The 23,252-nt window shown below is 44.0% G+C and overlaps 1 protein-coding gene across 1 annotated transcript in view; it reads right to left on the reverse strand.

Annotated features, from left to right (window-relative positions):
* ECT2L (epithelial cell transforming 2 like) overlaps positions 1 to 23,252 on the reverse strand; it is an 89,880-nt gene continuing 66,628 nt past the window's right edge. The window contains 6 exon segments of the mRNA XM_056126288.1: positions 1 to 128; positions 1,525 to 1,697; positions 18,881 to 18,969; positions 21,558 to 21,623; positions 22,258 to 22,414; positions 22,515 to 22,588. Of these exon segments, the coding sequence (XP_055982263.1) occupies positions 1 to 128; positions 1,525 to 1,697; positions 18,881 to 18,969; positions 21,558 to 21,623; positions 22,258 to 22,414; positions 22,515 to 22,588 (687 nt within the window).

Genomic DNA, 23,252 nt, shown 5'->3' on the forward strand with positions numbered 1-23,252 from the left:
TCACTTCTCCATACTACTCCGGATTGCGTTTTGAAGTGCTGATAGCCACAGGAATTTATCATCCACAGCCTCCGTAGCACAAATCCATTCACTCTTTGGGCCTTGAAGAATAAATGCATTCTTGATATCTGTAAAGACATTCAAGAACAAACCCAGCTTACACTACTACTGCCTGAAATGACTAACTCAAACCTAACTTCAAATGTATATTAGTTTCATCTTAGCAATTACAAGACTTAAAAAGGACAATATTGGCTTGTCCAATTTTGTCCTTGGCTACTCCGAAAGCAAATAGAATCATTTAAAGTCTTAACAACTAGTTCTATAAATAAAGAGACATATCAAGACAGTCTTAATATGGCAGAATTAAGCCAATGACTTCCCTGGATGCCTGCAGTCGATTCAGTTACATAGCAGTACTTTGGAAACAGGACACAGTTGATTAAGAAGGGCTGATAGAGACGTTACATTCTAAGTGTACCAAATGGCTAAAGATTAGTACCTGGCATCATCTTCTGGATGGAAACGTTCCTATCCTATGTTCATTATTTCTCAGGTGTAGATTTAAGATGGGGCTGAAGCTAATGGGATCCAGTACTTAAATGTTTCTTGACTCCAGCTTTAACCTCAAGCCCTTCTTTAAGTGGCATGAAAGATACTTACATAAGAGATGTTACTGCCCGATTGTCCAATCTAACATAGAAAAGCTATATGGATACTTTGAAGCTTAGGAGGAGGGCCAAAGCAACAGTACAGTGGGTAGAGTGTTTGCCTTGCACATGGCCGACCCAGGTTCAATCCCCAGTATCCCATATCCCAACCACCGCTAGGAGCCAGGAGTAACCCCTGAGCATCTCTGGTTGTGACCCAAAAAGAAAAAAAATACATATATATATATATATATATATATATATATATATATAAAGCTTAGGAGGTGGAGTATAAGATAAAAATTTAAAACATTAATAGGTTTGAGTAAAATTTCTTTTTATAATGTGAGGTTTCTACTGAGGCTACTATGAATTAAATGTGTAAGATATTCAGCAGCCTTTGCAAATATGCTGCTTTGATAGGACTATACCGGCTTAAATATCAAGGAACAGTACAGTCAGGTCAGTAATCATTTCATCCTAGTAGAATGGAAAAGTAATAGAGAAAGAATTAAAATCATAACACCCACAAGTAATATATATTGTAGTTAAGAACTCCAACTCATGTCAGACTGTTTCAGAGGACCTGGTATGTACCATCATACCCCCTGTGAGTTTGGTTTGGAACAACAGAGCTGCAGTGCTCAGGGCTCACACCTGTGATTTTTAAAGACTGTTTTCTAATGGTAAGGGTGCCTCCCAGCAGTTCTTTTCTTTTTCCTTTCTATTTCAGGAGTAGATGGAAATTTATGGTAGTGTAATTCTCATACCATACTAGAATTAGCAAGTTAACAATTGGAGTTGTCTTGGTTTTCTATTGCTAAACTTTGTAGACTACACCTTTCTACATATATTTAACACTTGAAAAACATACATTTGGAATCTGGAATATCTTCTATGAGCAACCTCTGAAGGGCGACCGATGCAATGAACTGGTAGGTTGACTTTGAAGTCCTTTCAAATGGAGTGTGAGACGTGCCCCGACTGGAAATAAGCAGCGTGTCATTGAAGAGGAACAGGCTGAGATCGTGGGTGTGTTCGTAGAGCCTGTGTTACACGGGCGAGAGGCAGTGTTAGAAGGGGAGTAGGTGCACGCGTGGTTTGGTTACACAATCACCCTGTTCACGAGTCAAGGGTTTGGCTCCACAGCAGACCCTCAGAATGACACACCAAGTTCTCAATAATCGTTTTTCTGCTGGTTGAATAGTTCCTCCTCATTTCCTCAGACCAATGCTATGGGTGACACTCTTGAGGTATCTGCCAGAATTTTGGAGCTTGTTCACTGGACAAGTATTTAATTGGTGGAGGAAAAATGAACATTTCCGCATTCTCTTTATGACAAATGACTAGCTTTTATATACTTTGTTATTTTGTGTTGGATGTGTTTGGCAATCTAGGGAAAATAAAATTTTTGGTTTGCTTGCATCTTTTAGGTTAATGGGTTCAGGTAGAGGAAAGTCCAAGACCCAATGAGGCATAGGGTGTCTTCTTTTTTTTTTTTTTAGTGATAGTTTTTTTTTTTCAGGGCAAGAGTTCACTTTTTTTTTTTTTTTTGGTATTTATTTATTGAATCACTGTGGGAAAAGTTACAAAGCTTTCAGGTTTAAGTCTTGGTCATGCAATGATCAAACACCTTTCCCTTTACCAGTACTTATTTTTCACCACCAAGAACCCCAATATACCCCTCTCCCATCCCTCCCAATGCCTGTGAGGGAGATGAATTCTACTTAATTCTCTATCTTCTTTGATTAAATTCATTATTTCGACGATAGATGCACCATTATTGTTTAGAGTTTACACCCAACAATCAGAGCTGTTGAAAAAGCATTGTGAAATAATTTGTTTTCTACACCTGATTATGAGAAGCATATCGCAGCAATGCAATTTTTGATTTCTGATATTTTACTTATTAAGCCTGGAGGGATTTCTGCCAAGAGCCAGATAATTACGAGATTGGTTTCTGTGGATCTGGAGCCATGGCCATGCGGTAGAGCTGCTCGAGGGGGCAACTTGTGACCTCAGTAAGGCATGAAGGACAAGCCGGGAACGCCCCCCTTCCCATGAGGTTGCAGTTGCCCCATCACCACCGGCTCATTCATGGCTTTCCAAAAAGCTCCGAGGCAGCTGCCATCTTGCTGCCCAGGGACATAGGGTGTCTTAAGTAGAAAGCTGGAAGGCGAGGGACCCAAAGATGCCTCAGTGGCATAAACTGCTCACGAACAAGCACAGGTTCAAACCCTGCTGCCACCTATTTGTGCCGGGACAATCTTGAGAGTTCTGCGGTTGGGGAACCCCCAACAAAAAGGCCGACACATACCAAGGCTATCCTGACGGGCTCACTGTCTAGAATTCTAGCATTTACCCCAAGGGGCTGGGGGTAAAAGAAAAGCATTGAATTCTAGGTACCCAGTAGGAAAAAAGAAATCTGATTTCAGTTGTAGGGGACTTGATAAATCAGTAAGCCTCAACAGGTATGAAAAGTTAGACTTAAGTAGCTTTCCTTTTTTCTGAGATTGCCACCGTGGTCAACCGCAGCCCTTATCCACAGGCAAAATGGGGTAGACCTGGGCTCGCTCTGGTCTTTGCTTTCCTGTGCTTGCAGCCAGGGTTGCCCGGACCTGCGCTCAGTATGGGTTTCAGATGCAAGAGCTTGCTAGTGTCCGGTGATGCACCCAAGAGGAATCTGGGGCAGAATTACACACCGGAAGAGGCTCTTAAAGCAAGTTCAGCATCCTGATAGTCGGTCACTGAAACAGTTTTGTCTCAGAAGCATCTTAGGAAGAGAATTGATTTTCTGGTTTGTTCGAATAAAGTCTTTTTTTTTTAAGTGGGGCGAGGGGAGATTAGTGGCTGGTGGGGGGGCGGGGCGGCGGGGAGGCCGGGCATACGGGCTGTGCTCAGGTACAGCATTCTGGGCTCCGTGTTCTGGGATCACGACTGGTAGTGCTTGGGGGACCCTGTGCAGCACCAGGGATTTGAACCAGGGTTTGATGCATATGAGACAGTGCTTAACCCCTGTGTTAGCTCTCTACCCTTAAGGTATTTTCTTTCTATAGTTCTTGGTTTTCAGATGTATTAAGTTGATTTAAGTGTATCAGTATCCTTATGTAAATGCTAACGTGACATCAGTCCACTTTGGGGGATTTGTGTCCTTCTGGAGTTGTTACATTTTCATTTTTCTTGTTTTGCTAGCTCTTGCATTACCTAGTTATAATACCTATCTTCTACTTTTTTTTTAACTTGCTCAGGTCATCCCACACATGCACATATATTTATAGATGGGTTGCCATTATTTTGCAAAAATGGTTATATACACACTTTTCCTGTACTTTTTTTTTTCACTTAACAATGCAAAGCACTTTAAATATACTAGTTCGGCTTTAATTTATTCTTTTTAATTTATTCAATGGTTCTGATCCATTAACCACTGACCATCGCTTACTCATCTCTTCCCTTTTATTATTTTTTTATTATTCTTATTTTCTTTTTGGGTCACACCCGGCGATGCACAGGGGTTACTCCTGGCTCTGCACTCAGGAATTACCCCTGGCGGTGCTCAGGGAACTATATGGGATGTTGGGAATCGAATCTGGATTGGCCACGTGCAAAGCAAACACTCTACCCGCTTTGCTGTAAATCCAGCTTCATCTCTTCCCTTTTAGGTGGACATTTGCTTTGGTTCCAGGCTTACATCTCTTTTCTCTTTTCCTTCTCACTCTCCCTCCTTCCTTTCATTTGTTCCTTGTTGCTATTATTAGCATTGTTACAATAAACTCATCATTACACATAAATAAATTTTTACATGTGTTTTGTTTCTATCAGGTAGGGTTCCCAAAGACAGAATGATTAGTCAAGGACATGCAAGTTTTTAATCAAAGACTCGTAGGGTTTTCACCATGTAAGCTGCTACAATTCACATTTAAATGCACCTTATAGAATAATGGCTCTGTCTTGCATACATAGTACAAACTTTAATGTAATCTGAGTTATCTGGATATTTTTATAAATGCATATTATGTTTTTTGATAGAATTGGAATCAGTTGAGATTCTGCATTTCTAAAATGCTGATAGGCATCAAGACCACAAGGATTGTATCAGGGAAGTCAATCTTTTGTTTGTATTCTGGGTATTTTCTGGCTGTGCTCAGGACTTCACTCCTGGCTCGATACTAGGGGTCATTGCTGGCGGTTCTCAGGGTAGCATGTGCGGGGCCACGGACCAAACCCAGAGTCAGCTGTGTACAAGGCAAGTCCCTAAACTCCTGTGGTATCTCTCCGGCCGCAAGTAAGTATTTTTAGTAGTACTGAGCTTCAGATTTCAGCCATTTGGATCATTTAGTACAAATCTAGGACAGATCTGTTTGGATGTGAGGATAGAAATGTAGTGATCATCCAATCACTAAGCCAACTCTTTCTCAAACATCTCCTTTCTGTCTCTATGAGGCTATGATTTGATAAATAGGATTTTTTCATTAAAAAAAATTTGGACCACACCCGGCAGTGCTAAGGGATTACTCCTGGCATGGCTTGGGGGATCCTATGGAGTGCCGGGGATGGAACCTAGGTTGCCTGTATGCAAGGCAAGCGCCTTCTCTGCTGTACCATCTCTCCAGCCCCGGGAATAGGATATTCCACATTTTCTAATACCTGGCAAGAAATAAATGTTCAAGATCAAGTTGATAGTTTTGTTTTTTTTTTCCTAATAACGGATTGTGTAAAAGTAGGGGTGGGAGGAGAGAGGAAAGACGGGTGCATTTTTAGTGTGTGATAGGTTGCTTGTGATAAATCACACTTTATGCAAATGAATGCACCCATGTTCTTGCCCCCTTTTGGGCAGTGGTTTTTTTTTGTTTGTTTGTTTTTACTGTTTTTTACGTTTTTTTATATCTCTGATAAGAAGATCCTGTCGTTTTAGTTGAGAAGAATGATTAAAGCTGTAGTAAGGCTTTACTGGGTTTTGGTCTGTCTGTCTGTCTGTCTGTCTGTCTCTCTCTCTCTCTCTCTCTCTCTCTCTCTGTGCGAGGAATTGAACGCTGAACATGATGCATGCAAGACATGCATTGTACCACTCGGCCACACCCCCAACCCAACCCACAACTTTCCTGCTTCGCTATTGTTTTGAATTCTCAGGGAATGTGCCTCCATGGGTACTTTGGAGAAGCGATTTTGAATAGGGTATTTGTAAGTTGGGTGTCTATTTTTTCCCTTTGGCATGAACAACAGGGAGAGAGTCAAGGGAAATGAAAGGGAATTCCAGTATTAGGACCCACTTAGACCTGGCCATACTTGGCCAGGAGCCTGGAAGCCAAGGAGCCAGGCACAAAAACAAGCGTGGTGTAGAGGCCACTTGTAACCAGAGTCACGACTGAACTGAACACTCAACACAAGGGAGTGTCTGTTATTTCAATCTGATAATGAGGGTGATAGTTATAGATATATAAGCCTGAGCTTTGTCATGAAAAAAGAATTTTAAAGAAGTTTTTCAAAACAAACTTTGGCATGAACCGGTAAGATTCATTCTATGAACTGACCTGAGCCAAACTGCTGTTTCTCATCACTCTGTTGGTTGATTATAGTGGCTTTGGGAGTCTTCAGGATAAGAGTGAGTTCACAGCAAGATTCAAAATATCTAGGGTCTTCGTATTCCCCTATTCTCAGTGCATAGGCACCCCTAAAGTAAAAGCCTGCTCTTTATGGAGAGTTTTCAAGGCAAGCTTTGCAGCACACATTGTTAGTATTCTAGCTGGAGTCCTACTAAGGATATGGGGTCAGACACGTGACTGGCACCATTGGTGAATCAAGGCCATGCCTTTCACTTTCCACCAGTTCTAGGGGCCCTGTTTTTTGTTTACGTTTTCTTTTTATTCAAATACTGATTTACAAAGTGTAGTATAACACTGTTCTTGTCCTTCCTGCATAGTTTAGGTTTATTGGGTTGCTCCCATTACAGTGCTCCCATTCCTCTGTGTTTATTTGTAACTTCTTTCTTTGTGCTCTGTTGACTTGTAAATATTGTTTTTCTCTTCTAAATCCTTTCCATAGTTTATTCAGAGCAATGTCCTTTTTGTATGGACAAGAAGACAGTAAATGCTATGCTTTTGTAATGTGAGAGTTAATTGACTCTCAGTGATATTTTCCTCCTGGCCATCTGTTCTCTCCACTTAAGCCTCAGCTGCCTTTACTTCCTAGCACCCCAAAAGCAGGGTCCCAAGGAGGGACTGGATGGAACCAGAGCAAGCAGTAAGCTATGTGCTACCCTGGCATTGAGATGGGCCTGGACAAAGTGCCATAATGCTTAACTATAAGTTAAGAGCTTGGTCATGGACAAATGCTGTCATGATACAAAAAGTAATAACTAGATTCAGACCCTGCTAGGGTTAGGAATGATTAATCTGGCCTGAGCGCTGTAGTCTGAGTCTGTGGCAAGATGTTCCCAGGAGAGCTGCCCTACAAGCCTTAATGTTATCTCTTACTGTGTCCATACAAAAATAACTAGAATTAAGATGTAAATGTCAATTAAGATGTTGATAGAGTTATTGGACTGAGGAAGAGAGAAAAACACCTTAAGAGGTATTTAGCCTGGCCAGTTAGGAAGAGCTTTGGAATACCTTTTAGGTGGTGTTTGTTCCCTTTGAACTTGGTGGGCCTTCAGGAAGGGCTTTCTTATGTTGATTTTGCTGCCTGACTGGGTGCAGTGTGGACCAAGAGTGCTGAGAGACAAGAGAGTTGGAGAGAAGAGAGAGAGCAGGGTGGCAAGATGGACCGCGGAGAGGCAAGCAGGGGGACAGAGAGAGAAGAATGTAGAAGAAGAATACAGGAGCAGGCACGTAGAGAGAGAGACCCCGGGTTGCGAGATCGAGCATGGAGAGATGAGCAGGAGAGACAGAAGATGGGAATTAGGGGCAGTATGAGACTAGAATAGGAGGCTCAGAGAGACTGGGGCAGGCACGTGGGAGAATGGAATAAATGGCATCTGATCAATCAACCAGCTTGGCCCTTGTTTCGTCCACCATCTGCCCTATGGCCCAGGCCACCCTGGCTGGGGGAGCATCCCGGGCCCACCCCGACCACGGGCAGCTAGGGAAAGAGCGTCAGGGGCCCCCTCGGCTGCCCCTAAAGATTATACAACAGGGACCAGAGTGATAGCACAGCGTGTAGTTCGTTTGCCTTGCACGCGGCTGACCTGAGTTCAATTCCCAGCATCCCATATGGTCCCCTGAGCACCGCCAGGAGTAATTCCTGAGTGCAGAGCCAGGAATAACCCCTGTGCATTGCCGGGTGTGACCCAAAAAGAAAAAAAACAGATTATACAATAAAGTAATTATAATACAAATTATTTCAGACATTCATTGTCCCAACATTAATCCCACCACCAGTGTGACCTTCCCTCCACCACTGTCCCCAGTCTCCCACTCCCCCACCCCAAGCCTGCCCCCTTAGAAGGCACAAACAAGTGTACTTCCTTTTCCTTGTTACAACAAAATGGCAAATGGAATGATCAGAAACTGGATCAATAGAAGTTCAATTTGTGATCATTGTTATATCTCACAATGTTGTTATTAAAGTCACTGTCTGAGGATTTACTGAGCTGGTGGGTGCTGGTGGAGCCTTCTGTGTTACTAATTTTGCTCACTGAACTTGGTGGGCTTCTACAAAACTTTCCCATCAGTTTGCTATGCTCCTACTGAGCTGTCAGTACTGTGAAATTTGGCCTAGCTGTGTGTACTCTGTGCTCCAGGAGCTGTGAGCTGGGCTGTTTATATGTCGGACAAGCATGGATGGGTGTGGATGGGCACTGCTGGGCCTATCTGAAGAACTTTGTTTTCAAAACGTTGGCTACACCATTGCACTATTGGAAAGGAAAAGGAAATAACGTAAAAATCCAACAAATTTAAAGTCAAATCACTGAAAGATTAGTGATTTTAAAAAGATAATAGAGGGAGCTTGAAAGGGAGGTGCCCCTGGGGTCCTTGGGAGAAGGAGATGGGAATACTGGTGATAATGTGGTGACCCCAGAGCACAGAGCGAGGAATAAGCTCTGAGCATGGACAGGTGTGGCCCCCAAACGAAACAAAAAACATAGTATAAAATCAAAAGACTAAGTTCCAGAGTAATAGTACAGCAGGTAGGGTGCTTCTCTTGCACAAGGCTGACCCAGGTTCCATCCCAGCACCATATCTGGTTCATTAAGAACTGCCAGAAGTGATCCCTGATCTCAGAGCCTGGAGTAATCCCTGAACACTACCAGCTGTGGCCCAAAAGCCCTAAATAAATAAATAAATAAATAAAGAACTAGTGATCCCTGATCTCAGAGCCTGGAGTAATCCCTGAGCACTACCAGCTGTGGCCCAAAAGCCCTAAATAAATAAATAAATAAATAAAGACTAAAAAAATGATCTAGGAAAAATGTCTCGTTCTTTCCCATGAGGAGGGAATAAATAACGTTTCTGATGCCGAAAGAGTCCCAGTCTCCTAAGGAAAAAAATAAAAATTTGTCCTCCAGAGGAATTACTTGACCAGAATCTGACATAAAGGGGCGAGGGAAATAGCTAACACTAGTTTCTTTTAACTGTACAGAATTCTTCCTCCCCTGCAATCTGACCACCACATCACATAATAGAGGGATCACTGCTTTAATAACTACAAATTGTGGGGTCGAAGAGATAGTACAGGGGGTAGTGCACAACCAACTTGGGTTTGGTTCCTGGTCCCAGGTTCTACATCTGATCCCCCAAGTACCACCAGGAGTGACTCCTGTGAGCTCTGAGCACCACTAGGTGTGTCTCTCCAAAAAGCAAACAAAGCAAAACTACAAGGTTGAGACCCTGTTAAAGGAAAAACCTGTAACAACAGAGCAGACCTCAGCATGCCTGCCCGGAGGGGAAAGGGTGTTGCTCAATTCGCCCTGGCCTCTCTGGAAAGAAAGATGGTGGCAGGTTTGAGCCGGGGGTGGGAGCGGCAGGGACCTCATGGGAAGGGGGGCGTTCCGGTCCGTCCTTCACGCCCTACCGAGGTCACCAGTTGCCCCCCACGAGCGGCTCTCTGGCACGGCCACGAATCCAGAGCACAGAAACCAATCTCTTAACTCTCTAACTTTTAATAGAAATACTTCCAGGGTTAATAAGTAAAATAGCAGAAATCCAAAACCGCGCGGCCACAATAGTGGCCACGCGACATCATTTAATTCTTAAACCCAGCTGTAGAAAGCAAATCATTTCACAATGCTTTTTCAGCATGTCTGATTTGGGGGGGGGGGAGTCGTAAACTCTAAATAATAATGGTGCATCTTTTATTTTAACTATAAATCTAGTAGATAGAGTGTTAACTAGAACTCATCTGCCTCACAGGAATTGGGAGGGGTGGGAGGTGGGGTTCTATTGGGGTTTGCGGGTAAAAATAAGTATTGGTAAAGGGAAATGTGTTTGATATTTACATGACTGAAACCTAAGCCTGAAAGCTCTGTAACTTTTCCCACAGTGATTCAATAAAGAAATAAATTATAAAAAAAAAGGGCAGACCAAAACAATAGCCTCTAATACAACCACAGAAGAGTAAACAAACCAATTAACAAATTTTTTACCCGAAACACCTATTTACTGAAGTTCCTTTTACCTAATACAGTTTCTAGTTCTCAAAAAATTTACAAGGCAAACTAAGAGCCAAGAAAACACAGCCTGATAAACACTAGAACAAGATTCAAAATGAAGTCATCAGACCAAAAACTTAAAAATAACAATGATGCCAGAGGAATTGCTTAGTGGACTGGGCATAAGCTTTGTATGTGGGAGCCCCAGGTTGGATCCCTGGCACCATCTAGTACCTTGAGCACCAGTCTGGGAGTATCCCCCAAGCACTGCCAGATATTAGCTCCCAAATCTATAAAATATGGGGGAATAAAGGATAGAACAGAGGGTAGGGCATTTACCTTGTAATGGGTTGAAATTCCCAAAAATCCCATATGATCCCCCAAGAACTACTAGGAGTAATACCTAAGTGCAGATCCAGGAGTAACCCCTGAGTACTTCTGGGGGTGACCCAAAAAGCAACAAAAAAATATTTAAAGGAAGAAAATATGGTAAGTTAGGATTTCTAATGGAAAAGTTGAGCAACACAGAAAAACAGATGACTAATATAAATAGAAGTAGAAATTCAAGAAAATAGTCAAAAGAAAAATATCACTTGATCACTTGATCACTTGACTTCCCGTTAATCATCCATTTGCTCGAGCAGGCACCAGTAATGTCTCCATTCGTCCCTACCGTGTGCTAGTGTAGCCCAATGGCGTCTGTTTGTTCCAGGAACACAAAGAGCCTCAAACCAATCGTTCATGATCTTGATGAAGAAGTCTGACCATCTGGTAGGTGGGCGGCCATGCGGTCTTTTGACATTCGGTGAAATCCAGTCAGTAATGGCTCTAGTCCAGTGGTCATCTCTAAATCTCATTACGTGACAAGCCCATCTGATTTTTGATGCCTTGGCAAACGAGACAGCATCCCTGATTCTTGATCATTGACGGAGGTATCCTTGATGGAGGTCAAACTCCCGGATTCTTTCTCTCCTTTGAGTGAAACATGATACTCCAAGCATAGCTCTTTCAATTCCTCTTTGGGAGACCCGAATAGCATTCTCATCCTGTTTGCATAGGGCCCAGGTCTCTGAGGCATATGTTAATGCAGGAAGAATGGTGGAATCAAAGAGATGTGCCCAGAGCCGGAAATTCTTCGTTCTCTTAGCTATTTCTTTGACTCTCTTGAAGGCGTTCCAAGCCTCTCTCTTCCTCCTGCACAGCTCGGGTGCCAGGTCATTTGTCATGTTGACTTCTCGACCTAGGTACACATAGCTGTTGCATTCAGAGATGGTTGTTCCGTTGAGAGCGAATGGGGCGTCAGGAACGAGGCTGTTTCTCATAAACATTGTCTTCGTAAGATTCAGCTGTAGTCCTACCTTTCCACACTCACGGTCAAAGTCGGCCAGCATTTGTGCTGCTTGGCTAATGTTTGGTGTTATTAAAACAATGTCATCAGCAAAACGGAGGTGGTGTAGTTGCCGACTATCTATCTTCACTCCCATTCCTTCCCATTCTAGTCATCGCATGATGTTCTCGAGGGTGGCACTGAAGAGTTTCGGTGAAATGGTATCACCCTGTCGAACCCCTCTCTTGACATCAACGATCACTTCTTCGTAGAATGGTGAGATCCTAGTAGTAAATGCGTAATACAGCTCACAAAAGATCCTGATGTATTGAGTTTGAATGCCCTGATTGGCTAGGGCTTCAATGACCGCTTCCGTCTCAACAGAATCAAAGGCCTTCTTTAAATCAATGAACGTTAGAGCGGCATCTTGAACTCCCGAGAAACCTCAATGAGCTTGGTTATCGTGTGGATATGGTCGATGGTGCTGAATCCTTTGCAGAACCCGGCTTGCTTGCTTGGTTGTCCTTCATCTAGTGTCTGGCCAATCCTATTCAGGATGACTCGAGTGAACAACTTGTAGATGACAGACAATAGGCAGATTGGGCGATAGTTACCAATGTCGTGGATGTCTCCCTTCTTGTACAGTAGTACAGTCCTGCTGGTTTTCCATTGGGACGGAACCATGCATTCAGACAGGTATTGTGTGAAGAGCCAAGCCAGTGTATTGATGAGTACTGACGGCAGGTTCTTCAGGTGTTCAGGTCTGACCTTGTCTGGGCCTGGTGCTATTCGTTTCTTTACTGAAAAAATGGCGTATTGGGTTTCGAAAGGGAACAACATATTCATCCTGTGGAATTTGGTGTGTCAGCAGGTGGACATGGCTATCGAAGAGATTTGAGTAGAAGTCATGGATAATCTTCTCCCTGGATAATCTTCTCCATTGCCCTTCTGAAGATGTGATAGATCCATCAGGACGTCGGAGGGCAGTCATCTTGGTCTTGTAGTTGGCGAAGGACAGGCAGGCGTAACGAATACTTTTCCTGGCTTCTGCCGCATCTATCAGCACTTCTGCTCTTCTCTCTTTGAGGTTTTCCTTGATCGCATCTCTGCACTGCTTTGCGAGCTCGGACGTACACTTGCAGTTGCCTGAGGCATGTGCCAAACCATGTTGGCGAATAAGCTCAAGAGTTTTCGAAGACAGGCTTTTTTTATGGCTATCTCTCTCTTGGCGTTCCTCGCACATTCATGGAGGTGCTGAACCAGTCGATCGTATTCCTCATCAATGTTGTCAACAATGGCATCTTCCCATGTTGCAGCAATAGTGCCAAAAAGCTCCCAGTTGGTGGTCGTTTTAGGAGTTCTCTTTTTAAACTTTGCAGTCCTTTCTCCCCACTCTGTGAAGTAGAATTCTGCACGAAGGAGACGGTGGTCCAATCCTGTTTGGAATTTTGGGACAACAGAGACGTCAGACAAAACTGTCGATTGAATATGATGTAGTCTATTTCGTTGTGGAATTATCCACCGGGAAACTCCCATGTTCAACGCTTATATTCGGCCTTCTGGAACCTGGAGTTACCATGAATGGTCTTGGTTGACATGATGAACTCAGACAGTCTCTCATCCTGTTCCTTCCATTCTAGGCCATGGGTCCCGATGTGGAGTTCTTCGGCTGATCTTCTCGGTCCTATCTTGGCATTAAAATCACCCACAATGATCTTGTAGAAGGTGTGGTCTTCTTTATAGAACTTCTCCAGCTCCACGTAGAACTTCTCAATTTCTCTTTCATCATAATTGGATGTTGGTGCGTAGACAACAAAGATAGAAACTGCCGGCAGTGAGCCACATCTATTCAAATGTAAATGTCCGATTCAGGTTGTTAGGCATTCGAATGAATCAATGCTCATGGCCAAGTTTGTGTTGACAAGGACACTGATCCCTCCGACACCTCTTTTATCGCATGTTCCGAGGAACAATTCTTCTCCAGTGTTGAAAATGGCGTGATGAGATTGGTGCCTTCTTGTCTCAGTCAGACCAATGATGTCGTACTTGATCATTCGCGCTTGTACCATCAGGTCCTCGATGGATGCATCTGATGCTAGCATACGTGCACTGAAAGTACAGACGATCATTTTTGTCTTCCTTCATTGTGGCAGCCTAGTTCGGCCTTGAGATTTTATCGCCTCTCCTTTCTCATCCTTCTCAATGCTGCGATATTGGTGACGCCTTCAGGGTCAGGGGAATGAGACCCATTGTAATCACTGGTTTTGGCATATGGAATACACAACAGATAGCTTGCGAGCCCCACAGAACAAGATAAGCGGAACTCTGAGACCTTGGACTCCAGGCTCAACGGACCCGAGGACAGAGATTCTCTGCTTGTTCCCACCAACCACAGGTGACGAAGGAATTAAAATCAGGACCCCCACCCTACTCTGCCCTGTCTGCTTCCACCAACCACCAGAGACCCAGGGATTGGATTGCGCACAGAAGACCCACCCTACCCCTACCAGTGCCAGATAAATACCTCACCTCACTGGCAGACCTCCACTACCTCCACTACCTCCACTACCCAGCCACCGCCACGCCCCAGGACGCTATCTGGACCACGGCTCCAGGACGCTATCTGGACCACGCGGCTGCAAACCGGCCACGCGATACATTATAAGACACTAAAAACCTATCTTCCAGAATTGCGGTACCATATTTGATAAGGTTCAAATATGGTTTGAACCATGGGAACACTTACAAGGGTGATTAGAGGCCACCCCAAAAGCCTCTATCCCTCTCGGAGAGCCTGGCAAGATACCGAGAGTATTCCACCGCATGCATGGCAGAGCCTCGCAAAAGAAAAATATAGAAATAAGAAAAAATAAATAAGGCCATTGAAGAGCTCATCAACAGATTTAATATAGTCAAGGAAAGAGTCAATGAACTTAAAGATAGATCAGGAGGAACCAAACCATCGAGAGAGAGAGAGAGAGAGAGAGAGAGAGAGAGAGAGAGAGAGAGAGAGAGGAGGAATAGGATATTCAAGTATTCAAGTAATGGGGGTCAACTATGTAATGCACAACATATGTCTAATGTAAATATCAGATGGAGAAGAAAAGGAACAGAAAAATGGCTAGGAATTTTCTAAGATTATTGACAGACTGTTAAAACCATAGGTAGGTCCAGGACGCTTCCAGAACCCCAAGCAAGAAAAATGCTAAAGACTCTATATCAAGGCATATTACATTCAGACTCTGGAGAAGAAGTATCAGGAACATGGAGAAAAGATATTTGCACCCCTTTGCTCCTTGCAGCTCTATCCATAATAGCCAAAATCTGTAAAAAACCCAATGTCCAAGAATAGATGACTGCAAAAACAAAATATGATACTTATACACAATGGAATACTCCGAGGCCATTAGAAAAGATTTAAAGTCATAAAATTTATTGCTACATGGCGGGATCTGGTTAGCATCATTCTGGAAGGGACCTGTAGAGTATCACATGGGAAGACACCTGTATCGTGCTAGAAAGAACCTGAAGAGTATCATGCAGGAAGGAACCTGGAGAGTATCATGCGGGAGAGAGACCAACACAAAATGATTTCTCTCCTGTGTGAGACATAAAGAAACATAATGGGGAAACAACTAATACCCAAAGATAACAGAAACAAAGAACATGAGAATTGGTCCTCAGTAAGAAGCATGCTACTCGAGGGGGCTAGGAGATAGGACGGGGTGGGTGAGGGTGGAGGAGCATTGCTGCAGGGATAGAAGCATTCCATCAGGAGGAGGACCTGGAGCTGAGAGTGGGTAAAATGTCACACATGAAAACCTCTCATCAACGGTGCAAAACATTTATAGGTATGGAGCCTCTGAAAAAGCAAACTGGTGGCAGGACTGGAGCAATAGCTCAGCGGGTAGGGCATTTGCCTTGCACGTGGCTGACCCAGATTCTATTCCCAGCATCCCATACGGTCCCCTGAGCACTGCCAGGAGTGATTCCTGAGTGCATGAGCCAGGAGTAACCCCTGAGCATCACTGGATGTGACCCAAAAGGCAAAAAAAAAAAGCAAACTGACCAAATAGAAGTGGGGACGGGGCATGGTGGAGGGCAGTGGACAATGGTGAAGAGATGGGTGTTAAAACATTGTATGCCTGAAACCCAGTCATGAACAACTAACTCCATGGTGACTAAGTAAAGTCAAATAAATTTAAAACATCTATAAAAGGACAAGCGATAGCACAGCACGCGGCCAACCCAGGTTCGATTCCTCTACTGAGAGTATCCTGCCCACATGGCAGAGCCTGCCTGCCAAGCTCTCCGTGGCATATTCCATCTGCCAAACACAGTAACAAGTCTCATAATAGAGACGTCACTGGTGCCCACTCAAGCAAAATCGATGCACAATGGGAGGACAGTGCTACAGTGCTATAAAAGGACAAGAATAAGAAGAGAGTGAAGGGAATGAAATAATTATTGAAAGATAAATTCTATCAACCGAAAAATTCCACAGAAGTCAAAATTTTACCTTTTAAACGTGGAGAAAGGACTCAGGACATAGCTCAGGTACAGAGTACACTCCTCAAATGCTCAAGGTCTTATGATTGATCCTCTGTATTTGTTCCCCAGTATGCCCCAAAGTAGAGAAACTACTTCTTTCTCAGACATTGAAGAAATTTGTTGATAGTGCATCTACCTAGCAAGAAATGTTTTCTTTTTTTTAAGTCAGTACGAGTGAATATGAGCTAAATAGATCATAAAGTTTGGCATAAAAGAAGCACATTTTCAAGTAATGCACAGAGGTAAAAATAAACTCTAATATAAAGTTTGAAGCCATCCTAGCCATTCCCTAGTAGATCTGCTGCAACACCCATGTTTAGAATTACTGATTTAGTACTTCGTTTCTATCACTGCGGTTCTCTTCTACTACTACTGAGGGATACAGCAATAGGAAATGAAGATCTTAAATGCAATAGTGACTCTTTCCTCCCTAAAAGGAGAAGAAAAATGACTCTATGGACTTGACTCGATTTTCATTTAAGACCTTCTTGTCGAAGGGAATAGAAGTGAGGGGGCAGATTCCTTACAACTATTCCTAGACCCTATACATAAGGAAAGAAAATACTTCACTGAAATCTTTGTTAAAATATACGAACTGTTATTTATTTAAATAAAGTTGGAAAGATTAAAAGAATTCATTCCTCTCTGCTGAGTCCTATTTGTGGAGTTATCCCATATGTCAATAATGCCGAAAACATAGTTTGGTAAACAATTTTCTAGAGCCAGGATCAGCAGACTCTGGCCCTGCTATTTGTTTTTCTAAGGTCATATTTGAGCACAGCCACAAATGCTGTGTTGGGATTTTTTTTCTTTTTGGGTCACACCTGGCGATGCACAGGGGTTACTCCTGGATTTTCATTCAGGAATTACTCCTGATGGTGCTCGGAGGACCATATGGGATACTGGGAATTGAACCCGGGTCGGCCGCGTGCAAGGCAAACGCCCTACCTGCTGTGCTATTGCTCCAGCCCCTGTGTTGTGCTATTTATGAAGACTGTATTACTGGTTGCATATTGTATCATTTTTTAAAAAAATTTTATTAGTGACAAACCAAAAGGTACAGTGGTAGACTTACAAATTTTTGTGCTTGGGTTTCAATTATATAATGATTAAGTACCCATCCCTCCACCAGTGCCCATTTTCCACCACCATGGATCCCAGTATCCCTCCCAGCCCCCAGCCCCCCCCCCCCCCATCCCACTCTGCCTTTGTGGCAGGGCATTCCCTTTTGTTCTCTCTCTCCTTTTGGGTGCTGTGGTTTGCAAAAGAGGCATTAAGTGGCAGTCATGTTCGGTCTATAGTCTACTTTCAGCATGCTTCTCCCATCCTGGGAGGATCCTCCCAACACCCTTTATTTGGTGCTCCCTTCTCTATCTGAGGTCCCTTTTCCCCTAGCATGTGTAACTGGCCTCTCCAAACCATGGAGTAAACCTCCTGGTACTTATCTTGGCTATTCTTGGGTGTTAGTCTCCTATTTTGTTACCTTAAGTTCCCCAGATGAATGCAATCTTTCTATATCTGTCCCTCTCTTTCTGACTCATTTTGCTTAGCATGATGCTTTCCATGTAGTACCACTTGTATGTAAATTTCATGACTTCATCTTTTCTAACAGCTACATAGTATTCCATTGTGTAGATGTACCAAAGTTTCTTTAACCAGTAGTCTGTTCTCATTTTTGTTGTGCTGTTTTTTGCCTTGACAAAGGGAAACAGGTAGTTACCAGAGACATTATTTCTAGAATAGTTACTACATGACTACAAAAAAGGGGGAAATACAGCAATCCTTGTTCTAAAGGAGAAAGGGCTGGATGGATCAGCCAGTTCAGCAGGTGGGGCGCCCACCTTTCGTGTGACTGACCCTGAGTCATTCCCCCATAAGCTTTCCCCCAAGCACTGCCAAGAGTGATTCCTGAGCCAGGAGTAAAGTTCTGAGCTCTGCCAACTGTGGCCCAAAACCAAAAGAAAAAAAAAACTTTCTAATGGAGAGGCCAGAGCAATAGTACAGTGGGTAGGGTGTTTGCCTTGCACACAACCAACCTGAATTTGATGCCTGGTGTCTCACATGCCCCCCACCCCTGAACCTCGCCAGGAGTGACCCTTGGGTGCAGAGCCAGGACTAAGATCTGAGCACCGCCAGGTGTGACTCCAAGCCAATAATAATAATATAGGAAAAGGGATGTAAGTTTATGAAAACTAGCAGTCTCCCATCTTTTATTCTTAAACTACTATGTAAACTAGATCTTGTGAGACCTCATTACAACTGTGGTCTATGATAAGAACTTCTCATGCTGACCTCAGGGAATGGAGAGATAGTACAAGGAGGTGATGGTTTGCCTGGCACGTGACTGACCCGGGTTCTATCACCAAAAAGTGGGACCCACATCCCACTCTCCCCCAAAATGCTAACCTTAGTAACTATAAGTAAAAATTGCTCTTCTCTTACTGATAGTTGAGCAAATGAATGGGGAAATATCCCAGGACACCTGTATCTCCTCTACCAAGGCCAGGAAGCAGTCTTCAGAATTCCTGCTCTGGATTGCTGTGATTTCGGCAGAAACAAGCATTTCCTCCCATTCGATGCACCATCTTACCCAGCGCTGCCATCATGAACGCAAGTCAGGTGAAAAGCAGTGTGTGCCTTGTCTGAAGCTGAAGCCCCAGATCTGAGTTGCAGCTTTGTATGGAAGTGAAGCCTGAGGAGCAGGACACAGTTCCACCTGGAATGGTGGGTGTGTGTGTTGGGGGGGAGGGGGGCGGCGATGTTTACCTCACAGAGAAGCATCCTTCATCACGATAGCAGTGAAGCTGGGCTACATCTTGGACCCTAATCAGATATCTGTTTTCTTCAGATAGAGTCTGTGGAACCGAACATAAAATGAGAAACAATGCTACATTCTCAGAAAACTTAGACCTCCCTTTCTTTTATCCTACCAAAATGTGCAGCTCTAACTTACGACAAAACAACTCCAGCTCACTTTCCCCAGCTGACCCTTTCCCCAGCTAACATCTCCAGTCTATGAATTCGTTAATCCCATGCATCAAACTCCGGAAGACACGAATTCCCCCATCCATAACTGAAAATCAAGACTTTCCAGGTGACAGGGACACTCAGGGTGCTGAGGGACCCCGAGAGGAGCTGCCCATAGTTGGACATTTTAGAGAAATTTGGAAAAAAAAAGGTGAAGATTGAACTGAAATGTTTATTTTATTTGAAGGAGTGGTGGGGGCTGAACTCAGAGCTTCACACATATTGGTTCTACTACCTAGTTACGTTTCTGGCCCCTTGAATAGAATTTTTAAAAGGCAAAATATCTTAAAATTTTATTTGAGGGGCTGGAGCAATAGCACAGTGGGTAGGGCATTTGCCTTGCACACGGCCGACCCGGGTTCAATTCCCAGCATCCCATATGGTCCCCTGAGCACTGCCAGGAGTAACTCCTGAGTGCAGAGCCAGGTGTAACCCCTGTGAATCGCTGGATGTGACCCAAAAAGCAAAAAAAAATTATTTGAATAGGTAATATAAATGTCAACTTGTTGCGTGCCTAAGGAGGCAGGTTGGGGATGGGAGGGAAAATGGGGACATGGGTGGAAGGAAGGTCACACTGGTGGTGTTGGAACACTAAACACCTGAAATGACTGTATAACAAACAGCTATGTACATTACAGTGTTTTTAAATAAAAAGAAATAGCACTGTACTGTCTAGCACTGTCCTCCCATTGTTCATCAATATGCTCAAGCAAGCACCATTAACGTCTCCATTGTGAGACTTGTTGTTACTGGGTTTGGCATATCGAATACGTCATGTGGAGCTTGCCAGGCTCTGCTGTGCGGGCGGGATACTCTTGGTAGCTTGCTGGGCTCTCAAAGTGGAGGAATCAAACCTGGGTTGGCCAAGTGCAAGGCAAATGCCCGACCCACTCCAGTCCCAAATAAAATAAAAATAAATATAAAAAATGAATAGAAGCCAAAAGAGTAGTTTATTCAGTAAAATAGGAAAGGACAGCCACCAGCAAGGAAGAAGCGCATAGACAAAGGGTAGTGGGTATGTGAGGAGAGCAGTGAGGAGGTCTGAGAGTTTGAACTGAGGGACAGGCTGACAGCAAGAAACAAGGTAGGACGGGACCATGGCTAGTGTCTGGGAAACAGTGAAGAGAGGGCTTCTAAACTTGTTCCCAATATTCTCAGCGTACAGAATGCTGCAACAAGAAGTACTGGGAGTAACCACCGCCCTGTTCATGGCCGCTCTCCATATGCTTGGGCCAAGCTTCACCCATGAGTGAACCTCCATAAAACCCAAGTATGCAGGACTTTGTGACTGAGAACTCTGGGTTCAACAGGACCAGGAAGGAGATCCTCTGCCCACATACCCCCCACACACCCTGTCTCCAGTGACTCAGCAGTCATGCCCATAAGCCACCCCTGGCTGACACCAGATAATCTCATCTTCGGCCACCATCCAGATCACATGCCCTTCTCTCCCAGAAGGGAACAACATGATGCTCGCCATAACCATGCCACCAGACTCCACACCAGGCTGTTTCACTCAGGGTGCCCCAGAGGGGAGTGGGTGAGAGTTCCTGTGCCTTCCCGCCCCCCCCACCCCAAGGGACCCAGCCCCAGTAGCCAACTACCACCATGCTCTCCACACGCTTGGGCCAAACCTCACCCATGAGTGAACCTTTCCCTGGACCGTACAGCCGCATTTAAGGCCGCATGACACTTCACAGGACACACCCTACCCATAGTCCAAGAGTACTGTGCCACATTTTGATGGGATTCAAAGTAGGAGGCAACTTACCTCAGAGGGAAATATTGTATTTTTTATAGCTTTTTTTTTTTTTGCTTTTTGGGTTACACCAAGCGATGCACAGGGTTTGCTCCTGGTTCATGCACTCAGGAATTACTCCTGGCTGTGCTTGGGGGACCATAGGGGATGCTGGGAATCAACCCAGGCCAGGCCGCCTGCAAGGCAAACACCTGACCTGCTGTGCTATCACTCCAGCCCCTGGGAAATATTATATTACTTCAGTTCTGCTTTGGGGCAGGGATTGGGGTTCGGGATGGAAACATCAGAAATATGGTGGTGGGAAGGTGTAATGGTGGCGGGATTGAATATTAAATGTAATCAAATATTGTGAAGTACTTTACAGAACAAAAAAATTAAAGAAAAAAAAAAGAAAGAAGTACTGGGAGCTAGGAACCAAGAGGACACTGCCCTTCCATAAAGGCGATCCTGATCACACAGCAGCAAGCAAGCAGCTAAAACTGTGAAGTTTATGGGGCAGGAACAAACCCGCATGCCTCCACAGGCATTGTCATTCAACATCTGACAGACAACCTGCATCCAGTATTCACTGAACCCACGTCTACATGTTTGCTCTTGGCAATGATTTGAGGTCCCGTTCAGGAGCAGGAGATGCAGTAAGCACATCAGAATACGTACCGGGCACCCCGAGATGCTCCTCCGTATATCTGACAGCTGATCCTTCATACTGGCAATTAGTTTCATCTAGAAAAAAAAAGAGTCACTTGAGGTCAGTGGAAATTGTGGATGTTTTACAGATAAAATGAAAGCTCTTTAAAGCTTCTATGGCAAGGGATGCAGTGCTCAATGTTTTTACTAACGATACACAGTCAGGTTTCTGTCCCTGGTGCTTTGAAACCCAGAAGCAAGTGACAAGTCTCTGGTCAAGCAGCATCGCATCATGTGGGCATAATGTGCTCTTTTATATTTGGGCCCAGACTCACAGGCAGGAGGCCCTGGCAGTGGAGGCGCTGTTGGACAGAGGTGCTAAATTCTTTCAGAGTAATGGCAGTTGTGATTACTACAGTGGGAAAGCTGATTAGGCTGCTGTAGATTTCTTTCAGAAATAAAAATTTGATATATTTTCCTCAAAGAGTGAGGAAAAATACTCTGTTCTTCAAACACCCCAGCAGTAAATTATTGTACAGATCTCTGAAAACATTCTTTTCCCATTGTCTTGGAACAAATGCCCTCTGTGCACAAAATCACGGACAACAATGATATCACACTAAAAGCCATCCTTGGTTTGAAGTCAAGAATAGCCTCAAAAGATGAAGGAACTCGAGGGTGTCCAAACCACAGAGACAGCCTGGCTTCCTCAAAGGACCCAGAGACCCACCTGATCAATATGACCTTTATAGTTTTTCATTTGGTCAATTGCAGCGGTCAAGTCCCCGCGGTCAGCGTGTTCTGCTGGAGTATGAAGCCACAGAGCGTAGAGAAGATGAATATATTCTTCAAATCTCCGGGATGGGAACAAAAGCAGCTCCGGCAGGCTGTTTGATGCACAGAGAAAGAACCCGATTTTCTTTCAGAAAGGCCAAGAGTTCCCTGACCCCAGGGGGTGGCCCAATGGAAGCACTTTTCAGAACCTACCTTAGCATTTTAGTAATAATGGTCTTATCATGCCTCTTCAGGAAAGCACGGAATGCGGGCGTCATTTCTCTGCACTGAAAGATGAGCCTTCTATTGTACAAACCCTGCTCGAGATAGTGTCTGACAGTCTCCAATACGCCCAAAGCAAAAGGGCAGCACCACATCTCATCAAAGTATTGTTAGTGCCACTGGCACTGGCTAACAGCTCAAGCAGAGTGTATTAGTTAGACCATAGACAATCCCCTGCAATTTAATCCATCTAGACAAGAGTTTTATCAGCAAAGACAGTAAATACTATTTCCTTAGAGCAAAAAAATTATTAATGGTACTCACCTGTTATAGGCTGGAGCTATAGCACAGCGTGTAAGGGCATTTGCCTTGCATGAGACCGACCTGGGTTTGATTCCTCCATCCCTCTTGGAGAGTCCGGCAAGCTACAGAGAGTATCTCGCCTCCATGGCAGAACCTGGCAAGCTCCCCATGGCATATTCGATATGCCAAAAATAGTAACAACAAGTCTCACAATGGAGACGTTACTGGTGCCCGCTGGAGCAAATCGATGAACAATGGGAGGACAGCACTACAGTGCAGTACTATTCACCCGTTATACTGTTACTAATCATGTTTTGCATAACAATAACATAGAGGTGCTCAGCTGTTCTTAATACCTTTTTTTTTAAATGGAGAAAACATTGGTTTATATCCCTGTTTACATTTCAGGTGTACAGTCTTATCCCT

The sequence above is a fragment of the Sorex fumeus genome, unplaced genomic scaffold (assembly GCF_029834395.1).
Source record: "Sorex fumeus unplaced genomic scaffold, SorFum_2.1 ptg000061l, whole genome shotgun sequence".
Lineage (NCBI taxonomy): Eukaryota > Metazoa > Chordata > Mammalia > Eulipotyphla > Soricidae > Sorex > Sorex fumeus.